Source organism: Varroa destructor, unplaced genomic scaffold (genome assembly GCF_002443255.2).
Source record: "Varroa destructor unplaced genomic scaffold, Vdes_3.0 BEIS01000003.1, whole genome shotgun sequence".
NCBI lineage: Eukaryota > Metazoa > Arthropoda > Arachnida > Mesostigmata > Varroidae > Varroa > Varroa destructor.
Genome location: NW_019211456.1, coordinates 18,542,773 through 18,562,643, shown reverse-complemented (window position 1 = coordinate 18,562,643; position 19,871 = coordinate 18,542,773). Strand labels below are relative to the sequence as shown.

The 19,871-nt window shown below is 39.4% G+C and overlaps 2 protein-coding genes across 10 annotated transcripts in view; one reads left to right on the top strand and one right to left on the bottom strand.

Moving 5' to 3' along the window:
- LOC111248166 (solute carrier organic anion transporter family member 74D-like) overlaps window positions 1–7,525 on the bottom strand; it is a 33,841-nt gene extending 26,316 nt beyond the window's left edge. The window contains exon 1 of the mRNA XM_086984945.1: window positions 5,037–7,525. The gene's annotated coding sequence lies outside the window, so the exon portion shown is untranslated. The remainder of the gene's footprint in view (window positions 1–5,036) is intronic.
- The window catches only part of LOC111247168 (solute carrier organic anion transporter family member 74D-like), a 59,795-nt gene continuing 42,798 nt past the window's right edge, over window positions 2,875–19,871 (top strand). For 3 of the 9 annotated variants that reach the window (XR_015324725.1, XR_015324724.1, XM_086984944.1), the window contains exon 1: window positions 14,710–15,393. Coding sequence is in view for 4 of the 9 variants with exons in the window: in XM_086984944.1 (XP_086841070.1) it covers window positions 15,333–15,393 (61 nt within the window). In the remaining 5 variants the exon portion in view is untranslated. Of the gene's footprint in view, window positions 3,179–8,845; window positions 8,988–14,704; window positions 15,394–19,393; window positions 19,545–19,587; window positions 19,866–19,871 lie in introns of those variants that run through there. The other 6 variants (XM_086984943.1, XM_022797798.2, XM_022797805.2 and 3 more) reach the window with 6 other exon arrangements.

Sequence of the window (19,871 nt, the reverse complement as noted above, 5' to 3'; positions counted from 1 at the left end):
ACAAATTTCCTTCAAGCAAACGTTGATTGAGCTCGTTTATCGCTTCTTCGTGACGTAACTGAGTCTTATAGTACTTGAACTGTGCAGTCTTGCAATGAACAATAATTTTTTGTAGGCAACTATGATTTGTATATATTATGTTGTGTGAGTTTAGCTGTGGAGGTCCTAACAGGTGAAATCGCTTAGGCAGCCTTTTGGTGGCGAACGCTATTCCCATACTCTAGAAAACAGGGCCAAGCCTTTCGGAAAAACAAATTTATGCGTAAGGTGAAGGCTTGGCAGATCTGCTCAGCTTCGTTTGCTTTACCTAAAGTTTCCTGCTACATTTTAAGTGTCCTGTGTAGACACTCTTTGTCGTTCGCTCACGTTCGTTGTGGAACAATCGACCTTCTCGAGAGAAGACTATATACAAGCCTTCTCTTAATCTCTTCTTTACTGTGGAAGCTTTCGCCTGTCATTTTGTCCAGTCGAGGCCAACTGAAATCACTCAACTATTTAACGAATACCGTACAGAAGCAACTGACCGGTTTTTTTTGTAGCCTAATGGCAGTTCGTTTCGTTTCGCTTCGTCCGCACGCAATGCCAGACAAGATGTCGGCTGTTCCTACTAGAACGATCATCGACTCGATTACTGCAACACGCCTCTGCACAACTTTTCGCCCCAATAAATCTTGGACCGCCCCATATAATCACAGTGTACATATTATTCTGGGCATAGGGGTTACAATTTTGTTGAATGTGCGATTTGTCATCAAAATATTTCAAGATATTGGTAACTGGTATCACGCGAACAGGTTTAACACTTTTAAAAGTTTAACACACAACTAAAGCTTGTTTGCACATGTAAATATTTATTAGTTCATAGATGACTTACTAAAATAGCAGACTGAGATCTTGATAATTTTAGCATTTATCGAATCTTCTAATAAGGCAACTAAGGATATTGCTTTCGACGTCTAATTAAAGACATAGCGTGTTTAGTTGTCCTCGTGACAGTGTGGTAATGTGTTCGCTTGATAAACTTAGGGGGAACTTGATGGTCTCAGTCTGAATCCGAGGATCTGAGTTTGCGTGGACGTACTTCATTTCGTGCTGGAGCCAGCCATCTAATGGAGAATCTGGCGGCGGTACGGAAGGTAAAATACGGAACATTTGGTTTTTTAGCATGTTTGCTTAAGATAGAGTATCTTTCAGAACTTCAGATTTGTAAATTATATACTTTGCAGCGCTACGATCCTTTACTTAAGCAAAAGCCTAGTAAAAAAAATCTATATACACATGTAGATAGCAGCTCACATGGTTAGCTAGGATTTTCCCACGTTTTGTGGTAAACGTATGCATGCCTCCTTTTCCAACTAGAGTACACACACATTTTGCTGTGATATCATACAGCCTTCCGTAACACTTAGGATGCAATGTAACGTTAGAGTTAAGTGACATTATCGTTGGATATTATAGCTGCAGTTCTTATTCAACCCTCCGGAGATCTTTGCCTCTGAAGTTCTTGACTAACATACATACAGTTTTACATTTTTTTATAGACATTTTTAAGAGGATTTTTGGTATGATGGCTAGACTTCAACTGGTCTTGGTGAGTTGTCCTAGCTGCCTCCCATAACTTGATAAATTATTCCGACTCTTGGCTTTCCGAACGCTTGCCATGAGTTCCTGAGGTACGTAGGCTATTGACGGTCTCTCACACTGAGACACTAAGTAGATGACGTAGCGTGACAAACAATTCAGCTATGTTTTGTTGAATATTGATTTCCTAAGACAGAAGCATGTGTTAAAAGGATGTGTCTCATTCAACGAACATGATAAATAGTCATCTTTCGGGTATGAAGTTGATTAGTTCTAGAATCAAGCGAGTCGAAAAAAGCGAATTAAAATTTCTATGGCTTGCTTGTAGTAAAGCAAGCATTATATAGAGATAAGACACAGTCAAGTTAGGCGTTGTTCCTGACAAAAGCCTTGACTATAGATTTACGAAGTGATTTCCTAATACGGATATATATATACACCAGACTACAAATTGAGATCTGAGTCAGCCAATAAAAATATCAAACGCAATGGCTCTTTAATATTACTTTATATGAGGAGAACGGCTTGAACGGAAACAACTGCGAGTATAGTCATAGCCTAAAGTGCTTTCGGATATCCAGAAATAACTGAGCACAAATGATAATGGATTCGCTTAGAAATATTCAGCTGTAGTAGATACAAACTACTTGTGGGATGCGGATTCCTTGACTGTGATATATGCTACTTGCACCGAGCTGCTGTGACAAACGAAGGCGATCAGAGTTTCCATACATTTTGTTAACTTGTGTCATCAGATTTTTCAACAGGAGCCTTTACAATGTGTCGATTCCAACTCATTCAAAAGCGCTGGTATAGTCATCATACATGACCTGGTCACGTTGTAACTGGAAACTCAGGATATTTTATTTAATCACTCTACTGTTAGGTATTTTTTTCAAACTCATGCTGAAGCGATTTCTACTATGAAGCTATATATCTGACTACTCGTAGATAAAAACAAAAAAAAATTCACAACTTACGTTGCCGGCGTTATGTATGACGCATATAGTGATGATAAATCGTAGTTAAGATATCTGTAGAAGCTTTTTCATAACAGCTACTCCGGTGCCCTAAGGGGTGCTACGAATGAGTTTTTTTTTTCTTTGCGATAACCATCAAATAGCAACGATTATAGAAGGGCAGCTGAACGTGACATGCCATTACGTCTCGATAGCTCAGCTCCGTGAATCTATCTCAATATCTTTACAGCAGCGTACGTCAGAAACGCTTATGGTGCTACAAATTAACCTCGGTTACCTTTACCAAGCAAGGTAAACGCTATTATTGATAATACCTTGTCGAGCGGTAACTGTCTGGACGGGACAATCGGTCTGCAGTTTAGGCTTGTTAGTAAACGAAGGCCGACGGGGGATCCACGAAGAATCTTGAATGCATCCTTTAACATTTACCTGACCGTGCTAATGATCGTAATCCTTACAAAACGAGTGATGTATCGGATACGCTAGTGTGACATTGTGTATGCTGTGACCTATCGTAAAGAACAAAAAACGTTCTACTCCATAGTAGAGCGTGAAGGTTAACGTGCAATTACCTTAAGAAGAGCAGTGGCAGCGTGGTTATTTTGGATATTCTAACGGTGAGTTGCAATAGCTTTGGCAGTGGTATGAACGAGCATGAGTACTTAAAACTGACTATCTAATAAATTGTTAGACGTGTAAGATATTCTATTCACTATGGCAGAAAGTCTGTCCTGGTTTACTCGAGCATCGTACTAATAGATAAATTATGTTCATAAGAAGTACCTATCAGCTAACTGACCAAACGGACAGGTAAATGTTGGCATTTTGAAATTCTGAAAATGGTCGAGACAGCTAGTTTTTAAGCCATAGCAAATTCTCATCATTAGAAAAAGTAAGTTTTTTAGCTAAAAATACGCAAGAAACTAAAAAATGTCTTGTAAATAGACTAGCTGTAGTCTTCGAGTGTAGGTAAACCAAATATGCCTTGCCACAATGGCAGAAGTTACCGAAAGGATATTTACTTAGGGTGAAAAAAACTGCTTTAATGCAAGACACACGTGGTAGACACTTACAGTTGTTCTGTTATGTCAATTACTTTATGTATTACATATTCAGTGAATTTTTATGAGATATGCCAAGTAATTTTATTTCCTGACCTGACACGCTAGACCTTACAACAGATACCTTGCTGCAAAGATAATATTAGCCCCCATTCTTTCCCTTATCACCTTTTGCTCCCTCTTTCTTTCTCGAGAGAAGCAGACGCTAATATATGGCCAGCCTTAAACTTGCCGGCCGTTCGTTTCCTGTCGACAAACACCCTATATATATATACTTCTCTAGAGGGAAATTTTTAGTAAGTAATTAGCTCGGGTCATCAAGGCTTCAAGTGATTCAGGCTACAGATCTGCTGGCCTGAGCTACCTGGCTCGATTACTAGTGCTTCCCAGAAGAGAAAAAACGGGAACAACGTTCTGCATTTTGTAGCTAAAAATCAGTTGTTCGGAGTTCACAGAGTACAAAGTGGCACAAAGGCGTCTTCAAAAGTCTTCGTACTGATAGCACAAACTAATTCCTTAGGCGTACATTAATATATGCATCCAAACATATACGTTTAACCTAATCACGCCAACTGCCCTATGTTCTGCGTTCATTGCGCACGTACATTCACGATTATACTTACCTAAGTTCACTAGATGAGAGTACTGTTTATTAGAATTTTTCATCACGGTTTGATGTCAAGGACGCTTTGCTAACGCGCCCTTATTTTTTACATCTCTAGTGATACAAAATAAGCTGGCACCATCTGCTATAATTATATTTGTAGCTTACTTTATTTGGAACCTGTGTTATGTAGCACTTAGGTGTAGAGTTATGTAGCAGTACATCAAACCTTAAATGACTGCTAAAATTTCACGACAGTCGGAAAGACGGTATTTGGTGGTACACGGTCCAAGGAAAGCTCAAGCAAGTCTCTTCGTACAAATCGAATACTTAATTAGAAATAAACATAGCTTTTTTGCGTAACCTGTGATGATTTTTGCTAAGAAAAAAGATCTTGTGTATGATGGGGCCCCAACTGGACCAGCGATGTACCAATTATATTCACGGCGTTCCGTAGAAACATACGCCCGAAGCGTTTAAGAACTTCTGAACTATCCGATAGTAAGTCGGACTACTCTAAGCGGCCCAGCAAAGGTGGCGTTCCTACCTAACCTTTATCAACAACCTGCGTACTTAGTGGTAAGAGAAAATCGTTAACGACCGCACGAACTGTTCTGGAGTAGATTCAATAAAACGATTGATCGGACGTGCCATTTACAAACTGCCACTTTCGGTGACCGACGAATCGAAGTTGACATAAATCGATGCACTTTCGAAGAGCAGTATAAGGACCTAAGCTTATTCTTTATTTTATATATTATTATAAACAAAAACTTCAGCCATATTTTATAGGTGTATATTCTGACTCACATATAGCGGTGGCTGAATCAGGAAAATGACAGGATCTAGATGTCATGTCTGCGAAGTCGCTGATGAACTTCGTTAGCTTGCACACACATTTATATAGCATCTGTGTCAACAAAACAAATTTATCATTATTTTGTTATTCCCAGTGAGTCAATGGGCGTACGTAACACGTTATTACGGTGATAATATCCTTGTTACGAAAATGCACTGATAATCACAGGGGCGATAGCAATTCGGATGCTACAAACACGACCAAACTGGATAGACAAGGCACCATCCCTTTATAAAAAAAAAAAAAAGAATGTTCATATTGGACAAAAAATGTTATTGTGGTCTGTATTAGAACTATTGATTTCTCGGAAGCCTGTATTGCTAACATACATTTGCAAATTCATCTTCTACAGCTACTCAAGAATGGAAAGTCACAGAAACGTGTGCTTTCCTTAGAACGCGTTGGACGTTGTTCCTGGTTCGTGGTGAATTGAACAACACAAAGAAGATGACCGCGCATTTACTGGAAGAAGTTTGATCCCACTAAGTAACATCTTGAATTTTACGTTACTTTCTCCTTTAAGTTAGAGTCTTCATCGATGTTTCTGCTTTGGAAATGAGAATGCCTAGAAAAAAGATTTTTATATTAGCCGAAGGATGCGTATTCCCAAAACGTCAACCTTGATGCCATCCAATATTAGCTGTTATTGAACGTTTTCTGATTTACCTGGGCTGTTGTATAAACATACCCTTTCTTCTTGAACCATCAAGATACTGAGCTTCATCGAACTACACACAGCCGTGTTTCGTATGCGTATCGATTCTCAGAACATATACTGCGTTATTGTGAATGAACATTTACTCTCAGATCATCGGTGCAAGACAATCATAAAAATACGTCAGAATACAGCAGTCCCGAAGGCATTAGTTTCAAGGCAATGTCAAAGGAAAAGCAGCGTTAGTTTTCAATGCATTAATAATTGCAATACCCATTCTAATCTCTAGACAGCTTAGCCTTATGGAATAATCCGGAACAAATTATAGGTTCATTTTCAAATACTATTACAGGCAACAACAAATTCTAGGGTAGAAGAACAACATCTTAACGTGCATAGGGATATGTTCTGGTATATTTAGCTTCGGATAATCATAGCAGAATAGAATTAAGTACCAATAATTATGCCCTCCCATACGAAGCCAAGCAGTAGGCCATACGGGCGAGCATAATTCGTTTTGCCTTATTTATGTTAGCTAAATATACATGCGAATTTCCATTTCTCTACCGGCACGGTTAGAGGAAATCGAAGGTAGGAACGACATGACTATTACCCCACAGCCATTGTTTTCAATGTGTGTCGATACCAACAAAAGGTCTAGTTTTATACGTCAACTAAACGCTTGCATTACAGTCACCCTAAATCTATTAGCTACAAATCGATATTAGTATCAAAAACATTATTTCCCATCAAAACGATCAATGATATGTTTACTATTAAACGAAGGGTATTCATATTTTGTGATCAATTTGACTGCTGTTCGTGTGTGTTTAAAGAAAGAACAAAGCCAGGTGTTTTCTTAAGCGACAATTTTAACAAAGAGTAATAACGTATAGCAATGAAGAAACGCGGCACTTAATAGCTCTAAACTAACAAAAGGGACCGATTACGGGCTCAAATGGAAACAGTAACGTTTAATTGAGCAATCAAAAGAAAGAATTCGATCATGTAAAATGCTGAGCTCTTATGTTCGACACGCATGCGGGAGTTTGAGCACTTAAGGCTGGTCTTAGTTATGAAAAAGGTCTACTCGGTACTTACGGAATGGAGCATTAATAAAGCCTTCTTGGAAATCCGCTCATCTGCTATTTTTGATACTCAGAAAAGGCCAGTTCTTTCCGGAACAAAACAATAAGTTAAATTTTGTTCAATGCCGAAAACACTGTTCTTCTTCGCAATTCGAGCGAACATTTATTACACAATATCTTCAAGTAGAACAAACTCCCACCAAACAAAAAGCCGAAGTTGGCTGTCCACGTTATTGCCAACTGTTATGCGGCTTTGGAAAAATCCGAGGAAAATCCCTATGGAACAGATCTAGAAAACCTCAGTGAGGTTTATATTTGAAAGGCTCGAACCTTTACCAAGATAGCTCAAAAAGCCATTCTTCATATGCCTGGTTTTTTTTACGTGAAAATCAAACCCCGCTTTATATAGAATAATATCGATAGTCGATTGGATATTCCAGAAAATGTCCGACGGATGTTTTGCGCCTTGTTGTAGCTTATCACTTATTCGAGGTCTTGCATTTGGGGACTTTAGGTTTGCTATCAGTCGAATTTTTTTTCATACATGTAGCGTATTCGAGCTGCGGTCACTATTAGCGCGTTATTTACGGACCAAAATAGATATTTTTATTAGAACGACCAGTGAGGGATTTAGGTCCCGAATTGAAGCTGTGATTGCAATCGATGATACTCTTGTCGAACGGAGATGACGGCTAAAAATGACATTTCTAGCACATATAAAAGATTGCATTAAAATATCTATTTTTTAGCAGGGAACTATTTGTAGGAAGAAATACAAATTTCTAATGTATACAAATATGTATACTATGCTATACTATAACGTTTCACAACTGAATACAGACAAAATAAACTTAGCAGTTAATTTATTCCTGCTTGCAATTTGTTTGCAATCGCTTTTTTGGCCACATCCTTTAACGCGTCTACAAGCTGCAACCAATCCATGGGCATGTCACTGTCGGCCCCATCTTCGGCCAGATCTCCAAGTTCACCTCCGCCGCTGCCATCGTTCGAGCGTAATCCAAACATTTTCGTACCGTTACGATTTAGATATGCGAGATATACAAGTCTGTTAACGTTATTAAGTACATTCGATATTGGTAATGTAATTACAGCTTTGAGAAGAGGCAACGCAAGCATGATACAGGCAATGATACCGAACAATGCCCACGGATCTTCGGTACCGAAAAAATCGAAGCGATGTGTAAAGCCTTTACGCCGCTGGAATCGTTTTGTTACAGCGATGTTTTGCGGTTGATACTGATGTGGGCCATAATGTCTGCGATGCCCATAGTGACCATAGTCGTTATGTGAATACCCACGGGCACCTGTATCCGCATGGTGGCGATTGTCATCAGCTGGTAAATTATACGCTTCGCCGTGCCAGTGATCAGGTCGGTATCGGTGCGGCTGTAACAACACAGAATGATGTAATCCACTAATATCATAAGGGTAGTTGTAGTCCTTGAAACTAGTTTCTCTTCCTCCTCCTCCTCCTCCTCCTCCTCCTCCAGGGCTAAAATGATCGTGCCCACTTTCTCTGTTTTGAATTTGTTTTTCACCTATCGAACTCATCGTTCGGTTACTATGATGACTTTTACTATAGTCATAGTGCTGACGTGAAGCGTCGGGGCGTATTTTTACACGCTTCACTTTCTTACTTGAGCGACTGATCTGTTTAGTTTTGGCGAGCTTCGAAGCTTTTAATGGCAACGAAGACGACGACAGCTTTCCTGATTGTGACGCTTTGCTACTTATCGGCTTGAGAAAAAAGTAGTCTGATAACGTTACCCCACCGGCACCGCTGTACGTTCTGTTGTAGCTGCGCTTACTGTCACCGTAATCGCCATCCTTACTCGGAAGACGTTGCTTTGAAGCCCCGAACTCTGAGTTGTGCTGTTGATGTGCCAAGACAGAAGATGCAAAAAGGATACCAATGAGTGCATGTAATGACAAGACCATCGTGAAGTCTTAGTACTTACTCGTACTTAGGCACAAATAGAAAATGATTTGATGACTTCGTGAGTGTTATGGTTATCACAGCAAATAAAATGACACAACTAACTTCTTCAGCAGACGCCTTTATAGCCATCTAAGACGAGGGTGACAGGCATTGAAGATCATTATTCTGCCTACGATCATCGGAAGAGGACGCGCCAATGGTAAGCTTATACTTCCGTCGGTGTCATTCTTACAAAACAGTCGCGTGACCGCAGCGTGATACGTCTAGCAGCAGCATGGTGTATTATATCAAGCTTCTATTGTTGAAACGTTTGTCAGTTTTATCTGTGCTGCTATTGTGCGCGCTATTACAACGATTGTGATTTTGTTGCCCTTTACTAATACTGACAGAACTACCTAAGTTTCACTGGGACCCTTGCCGCGTTAGGCCACGAGTGGCATGCCCGGGTAGGATCCACCCAAGGGGTTTTGTGGAAAGCGGCAGGCCGTAGTTTTGTCAAACGTTTGCTCAAGTGAATTTAAGCGTGCGCAGATATTTCCCGCGTGAACGGCCCAGAGAGGGACGAATCGGTCATGTTGTGTTTTCAATGCCTGAAGTGATAGGCGCGCATACAAGCACAAAAATTTCTAGGTGTGACAAATATTGCGGTAACTGTTTCACCTCCTTGAGCATCCAGCCTTTCCGCTGCCTCGATTTGAAGCTAAACTTTGGCTTTAGAAACGGCAGGAACGCCAGCTACCGGATATCCATTAGAAGTTAACGGAATGAGAGCGATGCCGACAAGCTTCCATATTGACAATAATACTTGTCTGGTCAAAATGACTTTTTAATTTTTCTATTGCCATCAGATTTGATCGCGTGCTACCGCATATTTATAACTGAGAGCATTCGGAGCCAGACCACGAAAAGCAACACTGGCTTGAAAGTATCCCATATGCATCGTAAGGACCAACATTTCCGAATAGAAATATTTTATGTAAATACGCAATTATTTTTGAAAATATAGCCGCAACTGCATTTCTAATACGAAAAGTAAGTTCAACTGAATGCGTTTTTATCACGTACATTTAGAACTTGCTCATGAAAGTTCTACGAAGTCAGGCGAGCGTACTTATTCTCATTACGTGGCTACCTAATATGTTAACTTAGCCAGAAACGAACTTTACAAACTGAAGCAAAAGCTTCTTCTGCGGAGTATTCCTCTGATATTTATTCCTACTCGAATATATGTCAAAATATAAGTTAGGCGTTAATTAAGTCGGAAGAATCAGCGTAAGCGCGCAAAGTACTAACTGAAAACGACGCTTTAATCCTAAAAACGTGCGATCAAAAATGAATAATAACGTCCGTTATAAACGGACGTGGCAATTGTGGCAATCAAGGCTCCGTTCCCAGAAACCTTGTCGTATAATTCCGTTACACTTTATCCGATACAACATATTGTTGAATGAACTCCGCATGGGTCTGCGTATCTATAAGAATCCGAAAACGTGCGTACGCACGCATTGCGTAGCACTACGAGGTATAGTTCCTACGTGATGAGACAAAACGCGAGGAAAATGATCACCTCGAACACAGTTAGCGACTTTTATTAATTGTAACCTAAACGGAACATTGTAAACATGTCCATCTTGGTATTAGTAAGCTAATGCTGCTAGATAAGTTTAAAGTTAGTTAACCAATATATAGGAATGTTATTTTCTTGATGATTAATGTCTTTACTAGGCCTTTAACTCTTAGCACTTATCGAGATAGCTCCAGCTTTAACTAGAATTTTGGCGTAATGATACGTTCCATAAAAGTACATAAGTATATATACTTGTGTATACTATAAACAGACATTACATGTGTTGTTTAAAATTTCGTGATCTAGTTGTAGTTTGAAGAACCGCAAAGCACATGTTGATGTCGGCAAATTACAACTTTCTTCATGTCGGGCTGCCTTACGCCCGCTTCTGGTCTTTTTGACTTCGTAGATCCTTGAAACCTCATTACTTTACGGGGTAATCAGTGATTGGTGAAGATTATTTTTTGAACTCTTAACATTGCCTTTAACCAAGAGGGTCTACTTGTAGACCTATTCGAAGAACCTTGAAAAGTGTTTTCTATTAACCGATTCATTTTACTGTATAAGAAGTCAGTTCGATTATACGACTGAGTGTTCTATATGGTAGACTAGCTGGGTCTGCCATATACTGACAACGTTTTTTCTCAATACAGCGCTTAGTGACAAAATCACTCCTTGAAAGAATTTACGTAGCTCAAGCAGCCAAAACTCAGTATATAATAACTACGCTTATTTATAGGTGCCTCTTAGATACTCTACGCGCTTACATGCCGACGTGCTTGAATGTTTTGCTTCCCTGTGCAGTCGTGCAGTGGCTTTACAAACGCTCAAAGAATGAAGACGAGACTACTAAATGAATGTTTTTACATGATGGCATTGGTTAATGTTAGACTATTTTTCAGACCTGTTATTTAGTTGATGTTTTCTGGTATTAGACTCTAAGATTAGCAAAAATATGCGATAAATGTTATAATATGTTAAATAATAAATATTAGCTAAAAATTAGATAAAAATTTAAAGAGTTGAAAGGGGAGCGAACTTCCCTTGAATCAATTAATAGTTCAAGTACATCTGTACACTTTCTGCCGCTTGTTTTTTGCTCACACCTGTTATTTACTAAAATCTAATTGTAAAATACTATATAGAAAATTTTGGCGTTAACAGTTAAACACGTACGTGTGACACTCCTTAAAAATTGACGCAAGAAGAACTGAATTAACAAGATGATTAGCATTACCTAAATTGGTAGTATATTTCAATCATAGTATTAATACCGTATGCAGCAGTTTCGTAGATCCGCCTAATAAATATATTGACTGATTTACTCGTCAGGTTCTTATTCAGTCAAACCCTTCGTCCGAACTAGAAGATACATTCACCCCGGTGATGGCAACTTACAGCCCACACTGTGATAATGGCGTAGTCGATCATTAAATATTTTTGATAGGGTTCTTTTTACTCGGACGTGTGCCTTGACGTATGCTATTACATATCATAATAACCATGCCCAAGCACCGGACGATGTAGGGGGGACCGGCTTGTTTCACGCAGACTAATTCCATATGCAGTGACGCGCGCCAGAACATTATGATCGTTATTACAGACACCTAACGCATGCAATAGGCACTAGCTTTATCATAGTAAAATAGTCTCATCGATAGAAGAATAATGGCACGTATTTAGCTATGCAATGAACGAGAACCCTTTTGTTTAATGGGACATAACACGTTTTTGAAAGGAACCTCAGAGTACGAAGTCCTGATCTTAGAGAGGCGACAGTTCAAAGCGTGCTATCCTTTTAACGGGAAATGCTGTCTACAAGCCATATTGACTTGCAACACAATATACAACATCTACCGACAAGCCTTCATTTTAGTTGAAGATCTGGTTTTATGTTAACAAGCTTCACGTCGAAGATCTGGTTTTATGTTAACAAGCTTCACGTCGCAGTAAGGACATACTCGGGCGTATTTTGTCTTGCTACTATTTCTTAAATTCGTTTTATCTATCAGAGCGCATAAAATATTTTGCTTTTTGTTTAAGCTATACCTAGATGTTCTGTGCCCATGGACTCGGGTCAGCTTTCGGGCATAACTGTCCTATGTAGAATGAATTACAATTTGAGATTAGGAAACATAGCTTGGTTGTCTTTTCCGGCTGCAAGTAACTCTCAAGCTGTTACAAAAGAAATATCACGAGCACACAGATGTAACAACAAGCCTTTCTGTAGACATGTCTAATCAACATGTTAGAACTGAAACTAGATAAACGTTTATCAACGTGCTTTGTTCGAAACGTTTTCAGACTTGAGACAGCTATTTATAGCCAATACCATGTTATCACAAATGCTTTTTAGGGTAGTCATTCAAGATGTCAGGAAATCTGAACAATCCATTTAACATTGATTCGTCAAGCCTAGGCTTATGGATGACATTGATGCCTAACAACTTTACTAACAACAACGACACTTTAGGTTCTGACTGTTGTTTTTGACTGTTGACTCCGCACGCTGAGGAACAACAGCATTACTTTATTTTTTTTCATTATGTAACTACGAACCCGTATAACATTATGATATTCAGAAATGTGGACAACACTTTACAATCCTTCGTGATGGAAGGATTCAATTATTTCAACATCTTTTTTTTATTTCCTCGTGTGTCTAAGCGCAGCGCTAAGAACACTGGCTGTGGCCGTTTCCACACAAATAATCCCTTCAGTTTGTAATAAAAAAAAACCAGAAAGTATATCAAACTATGTGACTGTCGGATGGACCTATTTTTCTTTATTCACTCAATTTAATCAAAACGATTTTTTGCTGAGTGCTAGAGATAAGGGGAACACACAAAATGAGCTGTGGTAAATTAGTGACTGGTATCGAGACAAAGCTAAATAAGTTTTGGCTTCGAAGGTTCCTATCTAAATATTTAGAAAAAATAGCTAACATTGTGGTAATATCATATGTATCGAGGAATCTGATAACACTCCAGTTCTGTACAAACCACAAGTGTACATGTACTACTTAAAAGAAAATAATTGTATTCTTATGAATTTTCGTAATAAAGCAAGTTTTCTGAGCTAACACCTCGCCTCTTACGTTCCTTCAAAAACTATTATTATAATGACAGTCAAAAATCCAGTACTATAACCCTGTTATTCCCCGGGTCTGTTATTCTGAACCTTCGTAGAGGTGATTGACCACCCCCCCTCCCCCCCGGCCAACCTCAATCATGAAACGATTTTAAGGCGACTGCCTATGTGCAGATTGCGAACTAATCTACCTATTACGATACTTTTACATTTTTTTTTTTTTTTTTTTATTAGGGCACGTTTTGCGTTTATATACGCGATAGCGAACTCAAAAGAGCGGCCCTTCGGGAACTACCCAGACTTTTGTACCATACTACGATGCTTGCTTTCGTCTTTATTCTTTATTTTACTGCCGTCAGTTTTTGGGTCCCTGTTCGTCAACATTGCAGATATCACTTTGCCTACCGCGGAAATCACTGAAAGTGGGCTAGTCCCGATTGTATTCTACCAGAAATTATTTTTTTTTTTTTTTTAGTAAATAAAGATAGTGTACCGTTTTCAGGTGTTCTATAGTCACACTTTATTAAAGTGAATGGTCTCTATTGGGTGAGATAAGTAGGCAATAACGGTTATAGAACATGCTGTTGTGACTAGCCGTCTTGAAACACACACGCGGCGTTCTGTAGACACTGCGTAATATATTGCTCACGTAACGTCTGATCCAACAAGTTGATGAAAGGCATTTTTGGGATGTAACAGCTACCTCTTCCTTCAAAAGGGATATTTTCTTGACAGACAATAATAGATTGTGCGAATATCCTGACTGGGCTCGGTATTGGTGAATAATATGATTTGAAGTCGTTCCATGTATTTTTTGTATGTAAACAATTATTAGCCATAGAACTTTATTCTGAAGATCATTCATTTTCGTACACAAGCTAGCGTAGGAGCTCTCATTAAACGATATCGTTTTACGGAATCAGCAATGGGCTATCTATACATGATTATGGGAATGGGTCCAGATAAAAATAAGTTTGCACTTGCTATTAGATGCTCATCAGTGAATCAGCTGGCTGATATTTTTCCAATATATTTGAAAATTTGCGATTCGTTAGCTTCGTGGCCTCTTCGAAATTATGTTTTGAAAACTGAAAGCGTATGGAGGACCAATTTTAAGCAAATGGGTCGAGTTGATGCAGTGAAAGGGTAATCGCATTATTCTCTTTCCACTTCTAGGAATTCATAGCTAACCTAGGTAATGCCTACACTTTTCAACAGGGCTGACACGCTATATTTGTAGTTCTAAGTAGAAGGTCTTAGATCGAGCTAGACAACAACAGGAACAATTACCCCCCAAAATCGTTTGTGGCATGTTTTTGCCGATATTTTCCTTTAACGCTCGGTTACATGAAACGGCCGGTTATACAGTTTTAAGTGATTACCTCAACAAACTATAGAAAACTTAATGCGTTTTCGATGCAATCGACTTTCGCCATTTGAGTCTCTTTCTTTCCAAGCTGGACCTATGACTATTACCCTGTCTAAGTAAGTAGGTGTTTTTCCAACAAGTTCCTCTTAAAGATATCATTCTTCTATCCTCTATCTATCAAGATCAATCTCTTCACCTGCCATAAGTGGAAACAGGGTATATTGTTCACCGCGAAGTGGATTTCGTAGAACTATACTGTGGAAGCGTTCGTATTGCTTCTCAATACAAGTGCATAAAGCACGCCATTGTCCGTAACATAAAACTCGCTTTCATTGGTTAACCAGTTCGTCAATCAGAATCAACTGTATGCACGCTTAATTAACACTTTATATTTTAAACGGGCACGTGCAATGGAGACTATCAGTAATTGTTGAACAGAAGACATTAAAGGAGCGCTCGTCCAATCTTACAAACGATCCTCGCGTGCGTCAAAGGTGCTCCACGGAACTTTGAAACGTATGCGAAGTATTGCAGGGTTTTCACGCTTCTTCAGCACTTACCGTAATCACAGTAAATTTGGTAAGTTTTTCAAGGGATAGTGTGCAGTTAACAACAAATCTAAATGTTGATATTTTCAATGTATCTAATTATTAGGGGGGGGGGGGGGGGGCACTCCCTGTCTTACCACTGAACTGAAATTAAAAGTTTGTTAAAAAAATTCAAAGAGACCTTTTACATTTTTCTCATAGCCCAACTATTCTATATTCTTATAGTAAGCCAATACTTCAACAGAAGATGGGAAGTTTCTGGCAGATTACTATTATAGTCAAATCCAATGGTGACTGAGGAAGGCCGTTTGCCCAACATTAGGGACAGGCTTTCTTCATCTTTACTTAATAATTGTAGTAGCCGTTGTCGCCTTGTTCATCTGCTCTTTACTAGAGACCCCTTAAACAACCATACTACCAAACAAGCGATTCTCTACGCTAAGTGATCACATCAAATGGAGCAATTTTTTGCAGTTTTATTTACTGCTATACCGGCTTTCAATGTACAACGCTTTTGTTTTTCAACCCGTGTGTTTTTCGCAAGTTACTATAAAGAGCTATTTTACGCTCTTGTCCTAATAGTGTTTTTCTTCCTTGGAACACGTTTGCCTGTTAGCTGTTTGTATCCCTGTGAACGACGTGTCCGATCACAGGGGGTCATTATTGGAACGTACGCTTTGGAAAACGCTATATTTAGCGAAGCACATGTCAGCTTTAAGTATTCGGTTAATAACATCGTTTTGCAGAAATAATATGCATACGTGGTCACTATAATGGTAGAGCAATATTCTATTATTTTCGCAATATTCGAAACTGCTCAACACGATTCGTAGGATTCTTTTTGAGCCATTAAACCTATCTGGTCTTCAGCAGGCTTCAGCGATTTTGCCGTTACAGAATCCGGGACTTCTGCAATCATTGTGAGGCGCGCTGTCTGCATCTCGATCGCATTATTAGCGATTCGTATCGTTGATGAAAGCCATCTGTATCGTAGCTTATCTAGAACGGCGTTTCGTATCGGTTAGTTGGGCTAGTTTTTCCACATTACGCGGTACCTTGCTTGATTTTAGAAACGGACCGCAAACAATCAAACGTGTCACTATGATTAGTAAAAAGAGATCAATGAGAATAATACAAAATTGACTAAATATATTTGTGTTTGATATGTCTGTCTACGTTTCGATTTGTCGCTGACGTCGTCTGCAACAGGCGTCACAGATCTTTTTTCATAAACAAAACTCGCTGAAGATAGAATACTAGCTAAATGCTTTACGGCCATTCGGTTAACGTGAGTAAACGTTTCGTAACGCACATAATCGATCTTTCTGTTAGTCGTAAAGTAACGTATATCACGGGGCGTCTGCTGGTGTCTGATGTATTCACAGTAGCCTAACGTGCCTAAAGCAGCTACTGTCATTAGAAAACGATATGATCCATTTGCGCACCACTGCTTGAGTGCGATTCTTTGCACTGGTTAAGCACGTTCGTTAGCCATTGCCGCTAGAGTCTAGCCTTCAAAAGACAGCTGGAAACGAAGCACTTGGTGACGTTATAATAAAGGGTGATTTATTGATTAATTTGTATTTTTCAATTTGACATCTCTCGGCCCATTTTTCGCTTGCAAAAGTAGATTAAGGTGCACTCCGTGCCTATGAAATGGTTCTTTACGTTAGGGATTAGCTTGGATTCTCCATGAGACTAAGACCTTCGCATACATCGCCGGCTTGAGTGTAATGCTCTACGCGAAAAGTGAATTTTTTACTTTTGTCACAAGGGGAACGTAACGTTAATAGACACGGTCCCTTTATGTATCATCGCTGGCGTGGTCGCACAAAGGCGGCAGTCAGTCCTCAATATGTGACAGAGAGCGGCAAAGAAGCAATATCCGTCCAAGAAGGTTGGGTAAACCTTAAACACTGAGCTGCTGAAGCAGTTTTTTAATGTCGAAATTGAACAATAATAGTAACAAAGTCGAGCAGAGTATTATTTACTGGCGGTGAAGCGATTTTAGAAGACGAAAACACTCAACTTAATCGACTTAACTTAACTTAATCGACTTAGGGTAACTAATGCAAGAGGTGGTAAGGTGGGCGCGTGCACATATTTGAGATTATGATACGTGAGCTAACAAGGAAATAAGCTGAAATTTCATCTTCCTTGATCTTTCACCGCATAGACTAATGTGAACGAGTGCCCACTATTTCAAGACACAGAAACGCTTCAAAATAAGTAAACGTTAAGGGTGTACTTCACTCAGATATGGGTCATATTTACGCGGTCGTAGTTTACCCATGACCTTATCTATGGGGAGAAGTTTGCCACTCGTTCGTTCGTTCGTTCGTTCGTTCGTTCGTCGAGCTGTATCGTCTTCTTTAGTGAATTTTTATACTATCAAAGGTTGCAAAGGACAACTTCTAATGTAAACTAACTTGCAAGTTAGATATGAACTGAACCGAACTTCAACTGCATCTGTTGCTACGCGTAATAGATACGATAACCCGGATGCCTTATGCCTTTGGACACCGAACACTAACTATTGTTTCTAGCATTTCACTGACTATACGGCCTTTGGAGTGGAGCCTTTGAACGACCACTAATAAAAAGACATCTATCTGTGGAGAGCACTATGAACTCTGGCATGCATATGACTGACTGCCAACATTGGTAAATATTATAATTTTTTTGTCCTTATTTTTATGCTGGAAATCGCTGGCACTGAATGCTATTCGTAGCTATAGAAACAAGTACGTGTAGTAGCACATTAATGACTCTTTCCGTGTAAATTGAATAGAATGAAACTAACGCCTAATTAGTAAAACGATTATATAAATACGTTCAATGGAGACTACGTCTTAACTCAGGTTAAACCTGCTAAATAAGGCGATGACACGTAAATATTAGCTAGTTGACACTTATTGTCTGCTGATAACGCGGCGATAGAGACCAGTGGTTCAATTTAATTTGAACCCATTTCCCCGTGAATCCATTTTCTTTTGTTAGCCCTTTCGTTGGTTAGATATGTGCTAAGCTTCTCGCAAAAATCTCCTCTTTGTTGCTTTGAACCTTTTTGGAAGCTTCAGAACTCTTGTAATCTTTTTTTTTTCATTGTTTCATCAGTGTGTGAGGCGTGCCCGATAACAACTATTGTCGCTGCAATCGAGCATGTGACCTAAGTCATGCTTAGGCTGTCATAGATATTTTGTCAAGCGTGATTGATGGACATTTGAGGCAGCTGAAGTGGCATCACCGAAAGTTCCGTTGATTTTGCTCCATATTTTTGTGCAGTGGGTCGGGCACGTTTGGGAAACGGAATTTACTTCTCTTTCGGGTTTGCGGATCAATGGGATGAGCACAAACTGCTGGTTGGACGGGGCGGTATTGGCAGTTATATAGAAAGACAACGACTCTAGCGTCTTCACCGGCTCCGTTGTTTTTCGTGTCGTATCTTTGGCTGAAATCGATTGAATCTATACGGAAAGTGAGAAATCGTATTCATCATTATATTGGCATACGAGAACTACCTGATGTCCCGAAATGGAATTAGACAGTTACTGATTTCTGTGATTTTGGATAAGTAACATATATCATGTTTACTACTGCTCTTGCCCGGGCAGAACACACGCGGAGTTAAAGACAATAAATTTTATGCATGAGGGTAGATTTCCTACTCGTTAATCGTTTTGCTGGTCGTCAGTGTCATCTGCTAACGCTACGCCATTTGAAATCCACTGTAATCCGCTAACAACTGCCACGTTGATGATCCTCTTGAGCTGGAGCAAATACGAACCGTCACAGGCTGTGGGACAGAGCATTTTCCTTTATCATTAAATCTCCAGGTATTAAGCACCCCCATGATCAAAGCGTTACTGAGCAATTGCAAAGATAACATGACCATAGGTATAAGGAGATGAGCGGCTGTTCACATCGCTAAATCCTGCTGGGGATCGACGCTCAGCGAAGCGTAGGCGCAGGGGCGTGTTGTGGGAGTTTCCTGGGATGGAATCTAGTACTGATATACTCTTAGGAGCTCCTCGGTGCACTCCATAAAGCGACGTTGGTTTTTCCTGAAATGGTGTTCGCTCGTAGTAACCGCTTGTTGACGAACGCTGATTTTAGAAACCAAAGCTAAACGTTTCGTTACGAACCATCGGTGGATATTTGGTGCTGCAGAGAACTTTGGAAGTTAGTGTACATCCTCAGGTTTGATCAAAACCTAATGAGTGATATGTTAGATATAAAAAAAAAAAAAAAAAAAAGGAAAGCAAGATTGCTTTTCACATTTGAACTCATCTTATCTTTCTTAAGCATTAAATTGAGCTTTCAGTTTCAAAATGGTCTTGCTCTAAGAGTGTCATATAGTAACAGACCAATGCTTGAGATGAGTTTGGCCATTTGTATCAATAGTTGCGGATCTTCGTTTGCCTATAAACTTCGAAAGGATTTAATGAGATCAGCGAATGTTAACAAAAGGTTATCGCTATTCAACGAATGTCGAAGGGACAGGTTCGT